The following is a 10,732-nucleotide window of genomic DNA, read 5'->3' on the forward strand; positions in this document are numbered from 1 at the left end:
TGTGTTGTATGAAGCTTTTTAGAATTTAACAAGCTTGTTACTAGTGTTTTGACAATTCAATAAGTTTGCTTTCACCATGTTGCTTTCTGTCAATGTTTCGTCCAATAATTTAAGAAATCAAATGATCTATTAGAATCAGTCCTGTATTTCATATATCTCATTTCGTCATTTATTAAAAATATATCTTATTAATATGGACAAGCTTGATACTAGTGTTTTGACAATTCAATAAGTTTGCTTTCACCATGTTGCTTTCTGTCAATGTTTCGTCCAATAATTTAAGAAATCAAATGATCTATTAGAATCAGTCCTGTATTTCATATATCTCATTTCGTCATTTATTAAAAATATATCTTATTAATATGGACATAACCACATCAACTCATATAATATTACACGGGATATGCCACACAAAAGTAGGTACTGCCAGCCAATGTATCCCCATCATCAGCCATTGCGCTAAGAAAACAAATAAGTAAACATACGTAAATCCCCCCATTTGCTAGTGGCTCATGGCGAAGGCTTCACTTTCGTGCATTTGCTTTGCCAATTGAGACACGACATTGAAAGAAGTACCACCCGAAGTCAAAGCCTTTTCCCCGCTGATTTTAAGCTCCTTAACTCTAGCCCTCATAGCCTTCCCTTCTGGTTCCTCCATAACTTTCCTCACCATTATCTCAATCTCCTCCCTTCCAACCACTCCTTTAGTCGGTGCAATCTTAGGTCGCAGAGCCACTCCAACCTCCTCAGCCAGTTCCGTAGCATTCATTTTCTGCTCCGCGTAGAGAGGCCACGCTATCATCGGCACGCCGCTTAGTATACTCTCTAGAGACGAGTTCCACCCACAATGTGACAAGAAGCCTCCCGTAGATCGATGGCCCAGGATCTCCGATTGTGGAGCCCACTGTGTGAACACCAATCCCAAACTGTGGGTCCGCTCCAAGAACCCATCGGGCAAGTAGTCTAATGCATTATCGCCTGTGTCTGCGGACGCATCCTTCTTGCTGGGTGGGCGTAGCACCCACATAAATCTCTGTCGGCTCAGCTCCAGCCCCCAGGCCAGCTCGGTGATTTGCTGTGCCGAAAGAACCCCAAGACTCCCAAATGAAATATAAAGCACCGACTCAACTGGTTGCTCGTCTAGCCAATCCAACAACTGGCTCCTCGAAGCGGGTGGTCCAGCCGCTCTGATGAGCGGCCCAACAGCGTAAACCGGTGCCGATCCGTAACTCTCTTCCTCCCTCATGGCCGTAAGCGTGGTGGCATCCAGATCTTCCCACGTGTTCACCAAAACCCCATCGCTCTTGCGCATCTCCGACCCCACCTGTAGGAAGGAATTGTATTCCGGCTTTGTCCGGTTCATCATCGGATCAACCAAATCTTCGGGGCGAACAGACATGCAACCAGGGAGCCTTATCGGTTGTTTCTGATCAACGTACTCTCCTTCCACCTCCTTGTCAAGGATTGGCGCGTATAACATCAACGCAAGGGGCCACGCAGAGGTAACAAATACGTACTTCAACATGTGAAACTCCTCGGCGACTTCCAGTGCCGGAGTTCCCAAAACATCGACGAAGAGGGCGCTGGGGGTGGGCTTCAGGGTGGAGATTTCGGACCGGAGAGTTGGCCTGATTTCGCGCATAACGGAAGCTAGGCGTGTGAAGATCGGAGTACTGGGTTCGACTTGGCCGGAGAGGTTCACGGGTGGGAGTACGACGATGTCTAGGAGTGTATTGGCATTGGCTGATTGGATGAGTTGGGATTCGCCGGGTGTGGCCTGATATTCAAGGACGACGAAGAAGGTGACTTGGAAGCTGTGATCTGTGACGAGGCGATTGCCGAACTCAAGGTCACAGACAAGGTGGCCAACGCCGGGGCTGGAGACTATTACTGCATGTGGCTTTGACTTTGAGGTTTCCATGGAAAAGATGTGGAGATGGATGTTTTGCAGCTGCTTGCTTTTGGTTGCAACTTAACATGCAATCCCCACCGACTGATAAAGCTTTCCGACGTGCACTCACCTGTAACTGTAAGTCAATTCTATATTATTCAACCATTTTTATAACCAGAAACATTTTGACTCAATTTTTTTTTTTATTTGATATTTTTTAAAAAACAAAATAAAAAATAATTCTTTTTTTTTAAATAATAACTGTCTTTTTTTATTTTTTTATTTTTTTTAAAAAAAAATGGTATTTTTCTTTAGAATAATGACATTTTTTTTTTAAATGACTATTTCTTTTTAAAAAAGAAAAAATACCAAATAAAAAAAAACACATTGTATGATATTACTTCATATATATATATATATATATATATTAAATGGCTACATAAGATTAAAGTTTGACCAAAGTTAAGTTAAAAAGTATGTCACTATCGTTCCTTTTTTATAATTACCTATAGCTCAAGTTGTGTAACTAGGCTATACATTACAACTTAAGCCGAGTAATTCTATAAGTCATTCTTATCTTTATTTTATGTCACTATCACTCCATAAATGAAGTGGCTTTTAAAATCAGCATTTAATTAAAATTTAATAATGATCAATCACAAGCTTAATAGTAATTTTAAAAGCCATATTATTTTATCTCAAGATATAGATCAATTGGTTAAAGACCACATTTTATGAAGTAAAGATCACTAATTTAAATTCTCCTCTTTTATTTATATATATATATATATATATATATATATATCAATTTTAAAATGACACGAAATAAACATAAGAATGCCTTCTATCATTACTTGCAGAAGCCGCCATACACTATTGAGAAGCAGCCGCCCTTCCTCGCACAGGCTATTTGGTGCAACGGTCAGTCAACCGTTTTTCATTCTAATTTTTTAGATGAAAAAAAACAAAAACAAAATTCAAGCCAGGGACAAGGATAACAAAAGTTGGAAGGTGCAGCCCAACAAAAAATAAGAGGCATAAATAAATGCTAGAATATTCAGGAAAGAATAAAATAGTCCATTCTTGAATATTATCCGACCAAAACTTCGGATTTGGAGCTATCCCCTCTAGCAGCACGGCTTGCTTTCAAAAGCTTCTTTTTCTTAGTTCTTTTTCTCAGTTCGAATGTTCTTTCTCCCTATTGTGAGGACATCTTGTTGGGTCATATTTTCTCAACAAATAAACAATAACTCAAGACCCTCAACACCTGTCACCAATTAGTCAACGGATCAATAGTTTATTTATTTAACAAACAGCATAAACACGTAACTTCACAAAAATAAATTAACCAATTATGCTAACACCAAGTACCAAGTGTCATTACCACCATGAATCACTTTGCCCATATGATACATCATGGATCCTCAGCAATCAATATCAAAAAATCAGCACCATATCACCTTCCACTAAGGTGGACACGTGAATTCTCAGTTGACAAGTTGCTACCAAACCTCTATAAAAGGGAATCTCCACACTATTCTAAAGGGTTGGCTCTTCAATCTCTGAATCTCTTTCTTACTTAAGCTCTTATTGTGAAACATATCACTGACTTAAGCATCAAAGAGCCTCTGCGGTACCCGGCCCGGAGACCCTTTAACACTCTTACTATTTTATAGGAGCTGAAAATTAGAGACACCATAAAGAACGAAGATCACACCATGTGGAGACTGTTGTACGGAAAAATTGTGCATCAACAATTTTGCACCGTCTGTGGGAACCGACTATGTTCTTATCAAAATCCACTATGGTGATGATCTTACGTTCTGGCAATATATCAACCAACCAAAATCAAATTTGTATAGATCCATACCTTCAAATCCCAAATCCAGTCGTGACAATCTGCGATGACGATGTCATTTTATTTCGAATCAAAATCTTGAAAAGATGAAATTGCTCTTAAGGTTCGTCTCAGATAAATCTAACAAAGTACAAAGCTCAAGAAACTCAAGAAAAAAAAATCTACTGTTCGCTGATATATATATATACACCATATCCTTTTTTATTTATAGTGTAAGGCAACCCAGAAAGGGACAAAAAAATATCTCTGATATGTTACACTTGTCCTTTTTGAGGAAAAAAGAAGAAAGACAAAAAAGCTATGCATGAATCTTCAAGGAAGCTTGCAGCAACAAAAAAAAAAAAAGAAAAAAAATTGAATTGTTTCTTAATTTCTTATAGACACGTGGAAGATAAGTGCAAGCACTGTGTGCCATGTGGCGTCAGAAGATATTTCTTCTTTGATTTGTGTGCGTTCACATACAACATGCGATTGTTTTATTTTTCTCAAAACTTTGGAGAAAATGTTTCGAACGAGAAGTAGAGGACAAAGTACAAAGTTTTTTTCCAAATTAGGTTGAAGGAAGTTGGAATAAAAATCTATGAGTTTTCCTTTAAATTTATATGCATCTCACATGTTATTAAAAAAAGTAGATATATGTCATTTTTATAGAGTAAGTTGAAGGAAATTTTTCCGACCTAATTTGGAGGAAAACTTTGTCCTTTTATGTTTCCGATCATTGTTTATGGGTAAAGATATTGAGCACGACCGGCGTGCTTCAACAGTGAAGCACGCCGGCCGTGATTTTTTTTTTTATATTATTTTTATATTATTTTATTATTTTAATTTTTTTGAAAAAAAAAAAAAAAAAAAAATTTTAGCCTAGCGTGCTTCACTGTTGAAGCACGCCGGCGTAAGTTGTATCACGACTCATTGTTTATATATGAAGGGGTCAGTACTCTTAGCCAAAGAAGCATTTCAAATCACCTCCACTTAAATATTTCTTATCCTCGATCTGATGGAATATTTTGTTGAAATCGTGTTTGTAGTTTCCTCTCCCTTTGTCCCTCTTGCGTTGGAAAAAAAAAAAGGGGGCGGAGGGTTTGAAATATTTTTCCTTTAATTGAAGGGATTGTCTTTTATGAGATTGGATTCTTAAGGAATAATTTAATCGACTGAATACAACCCTTTCTAAAATGAAGGTTATTAGATCGACTTTTCCACCGCCTTTTCTTGATAGACTATACTGACATGTAAATAGGTTTGTAACATTTACACGAGGACTCAAAAAAACAAAAAAAAAAATTGACTTAAAAAAAGATAGACCCACATGATGAGAAGCCAAGCCCTTTAAAATCAATGCAATTTTTCTTAAGGACAAGTCTCCAATGATGAGTCGATGACCCATATGAAAAAGTCCCGGAGAAGAAGGAAAAAATGATCCATGTATAAGGATATTCTGGCCGAACGACGACCATCCCTCCAATGAATGGAAATATACTTCGGACAACTGTCCGGCCAAGATGTTTTTGAAAGCATTAAACCAAATTAAAGGAAATATATATATATTGTACATAGTAATACACGCATGTCTAAAATAGTTTCATAATTCAAAGAAATATGTTTTTGTTGATATATAGAATTAATAATAGCACGATCAAATTCAGTCAATGGATGCCTGCAAAAGAATAAAAGCAATTGAAGACTAGTTGTTGGGGATTGCTAGCGATTTGATGCTTCGATCAATTAATTAACAAAGGGAATTATGAATATATATAGCTGGAGTTTCCAAAAATTTAGTATATGAGAATGGGTGTACGTAGGGTTGTACCCATAATAATAATATATATAATATGACATAATTAATTCCCTTATTTTATTTTATGTTTTCTATCAATTCATGACAATCCCTTCATTAATTTGAAATCAAAAGCATCATTGTTGTGATGCTTGTACCCATTTGTAGGAATTTTATATAAATTGACTGTAGCAAATTTGTGTCCGTATATTTATCGGAAATAACCCAAACATGCAGCAACCCTTTTGTCTGTAAGTTGGACGCCAGATTGGAAAATTTCCTTTTGTACTTGGCATTTTCTTGATCTTTAATTCATTGTGTGCCTTCATCCTAGATCCTTAAAATAATAGGTCTCACCTCTCAGCATTCAGCAATCGTATGCTCTTCTGGAGACTTGCAGCTTTATTATCCTATCTCGAATCTTAGCTAGGCTCTTAAGTCTACTTTGTTGACCCGGCCTTTCAACGTATATATCAGTTTTTTATTTTTATTTTTGTCTAAATCGGAAAAAACGAGGAAGATGATTTATGAGTCCAGCTAGCTATGCGGCTGCCAAAAGCGTTGGACATATATTAAAAACAAAAATAAAAGATAATTTTGTTTTTTTTTTTTTTTAATTAATTAAATTTTTATGAGTTAATATTTAGTTTATAATACCTCAAAACTTATTTTTAGATTCAAAATTAAACCTTTTACAGATGATATCACTAAAAAGAGATTCAATCATCTTAAATTTAGTGTTAATACCTCAAGTTTAGATTTAATCTATAATATCTCTATTCTTCAATTAAAAAAAGAAAAGAAGAAGAAGAAGAAAAAGAAAGGAGCAAAATATCTTATGCATATCTCTATTCTTCAATTAAAAAAAGAAAAGAAGAAGAAGAAGAAAAAGAAAGGAGCATAAGTCTTATGCATATCTCTATTCTTCAATTAAAAAAAGAAAAGAAGAAGAAGAAGAAAAAGAAAGGAGCAAAATATCTTATGCTTGGCTGCCTCAATTTGACCGCCGAAAACCTCTATTCTTCTTTTCTAGTCTAGTGGCCCGTCAAGCGTGTGGAATTGAACTACTAGATAGCAATTACTATGAAAATTACTGGACATTTCTTTGTCAAAAATTTACAACCAATGGCCATAAGCCTTAAATAAACCACTGGATCATCTATATACAACGCTTCTTCTATCACAGTATACTATAGCTGTAGTCCTTTGATTTTCATCCCTACTTACGTTTTTCTCTAAGCTCAAATACATTGCAATTTTCGTCCTTTGATTACTTCATCATACCAACCATGGATATCTCAAAGCCACATGCAGCGCTGCTGTCTAGCCCCGGGATGGGACACCTCATCCCCGTCGTGGAGCTCGGCAAACGCCTCGTGACCCACCACAACTTCACCGTCACAATCTTCGCCGTCACTTCCCCCATGTCGCCGGCAGAGTCTGATGTTATCCAGTCTTGCATGAGCCCAAAACTCTTCGACATCGTGCAACTCCCACCGGTTGACATCTCCGGCCTAGTTGATGCAAACTCTCAGATTGTTACACAACTCTCAGTCATGATGCGTGAGGCCCGGCCAGCCATCCGTTTGGCAATCTCTGACTGGAATCCCCGGCCAACCATGCTTATCGTTGACCTATTTGGAACTGAATCTCTTCCCATAGCTGATGAACTTGATATGCCCAAGTACGTTTACATCGCTTCGAACGCATGGTTTCTTGCTTTGACCATACGTGTGCCATTCCTTGACAAAGAGCTAGAAGGAGAGTATGTTGACCAAGTAGAGCCGCTGAGACTCCCCGGTTGCAAGTCGGTGCTGCCCGAAGACGTGGTTGACCCGATGCTGGACCGAACTAACCAGCAGTATTTTGAGTACGTAAGAATAGGGTCTGAGATCCCATTGAGTGACGGGATTTTGTTGAATACGTGGGCGGATCTGCAGCCCACGTCACTTGCTGCGATGAGAGATGAGGATCTCTTGGGTCGGGTCATTAAGAGCCCGGTTTACCCTGTTGGTCCTTTAACAAGAACGGTCTCCGCTTTGGATGATCCGTTAATGTTTGATTGGCTAGACATGCAACGCAGCGAGTCAGTGATTTACGTCTCGTTTGGAAGTGGTGGGACCCTTTCATACGAGCAAATGACCGAGATAGCCTGGGGGTTGGAGTTGAGCGAGCAGAGATTCATTTGGGTGGTACGCCAACCCTCCATTGGAGCTGCCGACGCCGCTTTTTTCACGTCAGGGAACGCATCGGGTGGTGATGACCCGTTAAACTACTTGCCGAATGGATTCTTGACACGAACTAAAAATGTGGGCCTTGTGGTACCCCTGTGGGCCCCGCAAGCTGAAGTCCTGTGCCACCCATCCGTTGGTGGGTTTGTGTCGCACTGTGGGTGGAACTCCGCCCTAGAGAGCATCACCAACGGAGTGCCAATGATCGCGTGGCCGCTCTACGCGGAACAGAGGATGAACGCTACATTGCTGACGGAGGAGCTTGGTGTGGCCATCCGGCCGAAGGTGTTGCCGTCGAAGAAGGTGGTGGGAAGACAAGAGATAGAGAAGATGGTGAGGACGATCATGCAAGACAAAGAAGGGCATGCTATAAGAGCTAGGGTCAAAGAGCTAAAGCACAGTGCTGAGAAAGCTTTGTCAATGGATGGTTCCTCATTCAATGCACTTTCTGAATTGAAAAATCATTGTTCCATGAAAGCACGTGCTCCATGAGTTCCCAGAAACTCTCAGTAATGTTTTCTACTTCCTTTATTTAATCTGAAAGTGAGAATTTCTTTTCGTTGTGATCATCTGTAATAATTTGGGATGATTGTTGTGATCAGATCACAATTCTGATACAATAACAAACCCAGTGTCTCTAAGAAAAATAAAAGCGTGTGGAAGGGGATTCAAAAGCGTCAAAGGTGATTCAAACTCATAAAGATTGGCGTTTATATCCCAAATTGGGCTGTACGTATGAGAAGCATAATAAATCCACCATATTTTTGTGTCAACGTACATATATAGCAGCCCCAATATTACCCTTTGGCGGCTTTTACATCATTTAGAAGCCTTTTCCACCTTTGTGACGGTTTTACTTAAATAACACATAGTCCTTTTTATATATAGGTTGCTCTATTTGAGATTCCAACACGTGACATGTGTGAGTGGTGCTGATTCTAATACTATTTTTAGGTACGTAACTGTAACACTCCGCCACCTCCGTTTTTGGTGGTGTTGATGTTTGAACTTGGAAATTTTATTTTGCTTTATATATATTTCTTTTTATGTTATGTTTTTGTGTTGTTGCCTTTTGTGTTATCTAAACTGGGGCTTCAGAGTCGATGTCTGTGTAAGAAATTTTTTTTTTCCACATTTTTGGTCTTCTTCCAATTCTTCCACCTTTTTGGTCTTCTTCCAATTCATTGAGGTATCATGGTTTTGTTGGATTGGGTTTTTAAAAATAACTTGAACCGATTGGGCTTCAAACTCTGTGTATGTGAAGGGAACTATTTTTTCTTTTTTTCTTTTTTCTACTTAATCTTTACGATTTCTTTGAAAACTTGTCTAAATTTAAGTTTATAGATGTAACACCCCAGTCCCATATTTAGAAGATGAGAAGAAGTCCACATAGAGTATGTGATTTATAAAGATAGTTATGGGTGCTAAATCTTACATTGCCTAGTTATTATGTGAAATTGGGCTTTATAATGAATTATAGAGAAGCTTCAAATTGACTAATTATTTTAGAGTAATAGCGCAGATGTAACTAGCGTTTTTTCTTAAGTTGTTACAATAGGAGTTTTCTTACTCATGATGATTTTGTACATAAACAACAATAGGAGTTTTCTCAGCCCATGAAGGGTAAGGCCCAGGAGAAACTCTTTAGGATCTTGTGCCGCCCACCCAATCCACATGCGTTTCTAAACGTTGGAAAATAGGCCACAGATGCAATTTGGACCGATTTGCACACTTTTTTTTTTGTTTTTTTTGAAATGATAATATACGTTGTTGGTGCGTTTTCTGATTCAGGAATTTGCTACCCAGTGATTTTCTTGATGATTAAGCTGTGAAGAACCTTTGTACAGCAGTGAAATTTCTGCAAAACAAAAACATGGTCAGAGCGTCTTCGGTTGAAGCTGAAAACTCTCCGATGCTTAAGTAAGTATCTTTATTTGTAGATAAGAAATATAATGACAATTTACCTCTAATTATCTATGAACCAATTTGTGTTGAGTGAGTTATGCGAGAAATGAGGAGAGTGGGTCATCAAAGAGAAAGATATACGAGAGAGGGAGCGAGAGAAAGTCATGCGTGTGAGAGGGAGAGATCCTTGGGGAAGAGGAGGCGTGAGAGAGAAACTTTCAAGAGAGAAAAAAAGAGATCCCCTACTTATCTTTATTTCTCTTATTTAAAAGTGTGAACAGTGGTATGTACATGTATCATTAAGTGAGTAGATAATTTCATGTTTGTAAATAAATGTAAAATAAAATGGGGGCACTAAGAGATATTTTCTCGCCACATACACATAGACTAGAAACATAAAATGGCTATGTAGTGGGAAAAATCCCTTCAATTATGACAAATTGTCTCATTTTATTACGTCGTTATATCCCACACAAGCAAGTCTCTTTGGTGTTTATAGCAATTGATGCAACGTCATATTTTTGGGTTAAATGTTTTTTTTTTTTTTTTTTGGTACATGAGCTTTGTCCTTGATAACACATTGATTTTACATTTGACACAAATGAATAAAAAATGATACCTAAGAACGTCCCATGAAAAAATTAAACAGTCTGCCATGTCAAACCTTCAGCATTTGACAGCCACAAATAGGGTTAACAAAACGGGTAACCCAATAGACACAATTAGGACCCGTTAAGACCCGCGACCCGATTACCTAAGATACTAATACGACCCGTTTAGCTAAATGAATTAGCGGGTCTGACACAATTATAACACGAAAAATATCCGGATAACCTGACACGACCCGCTTAACCAGGTCATATCGGGTAGACACGATCCGACACGACTCGTGCGCTAAATAGGTAACATGACCCGACACGACCTGACCCATTTAAAAAACCCCTTAATCAAAATTGGAAAAAATAATTTAATAAAGGTATCTCTTGGGCCAAATGACTAGTCAAATTTATTCTAACCGTTCAAGTAGCTGCATTCTTAACAAAAAGTTTTAAAATAGAATATTTTAATAT

The 10,732-nt window shown here is 38.1% G+C and overlaps 2 protein-coding genes across 2 annotated transcripts; one reads left to right on the plus strand and one right to left on the minus strand.

Annotated features, from left to right (window-relative positions):
• Nucleotides 1-296: 296 nt before the first annotated feature.
• LOC132188516 (anthocyanidin 3-O-glucosyltransferase 5) lies at nt 297-2,027 on the minus strand. Its single transcript, XM_059602997.2, has one exon. The coding sequence runs from the start codon at nt 1,919-1,921 to the stop codon at nt 503-505; it is 1,419 nt and encodes a 472-aa protein (XP_059458980.1). The 5' UTR covers nt 1,922-2,027; the 3' UTR covers nt 297-502.
• A 4,505-nt stretch (nt 2,028-6,532) lies between these two features.
• Nucleotides 6,533-8,708, plus strand: LOC132187338 (anthocyanidin 3-O-glucosyltransferase 5). Its single transcript, XM_059601623.2, has 2 exons — nt 6,533-8,266; nt 8,646-8,708. Exon 1 carries the CDS (start codon nt 6,816-6,818, stop codon nt 8,247-8,249), a length of 1,434 nt encoding a protein of 477 aa, XP_059457606.2. The 5' UTR covers nt 6,533-6,815; the 3' UTR covers nt 8,250-8,266; nt 8,646-8,708.
• Nucleotides 8,709-10,732: the final 2,024 nt, after the last annotated feature.

Source organism: Corylus avellana, chromosome 6 (assembly GCF_965113065.1).
Source record: "Corylus avellana chromosome 6, dhCorAvel1.hap1.2, whole genome shotgun sequence".
Classification (NCBI taxonomy): domain Eukaryota; kingdom Viridiplantae; phylum Streptophyta; class Magnoliopsida; order Fagales; family Betulaceae; genus Corylus; species Corylus avellana.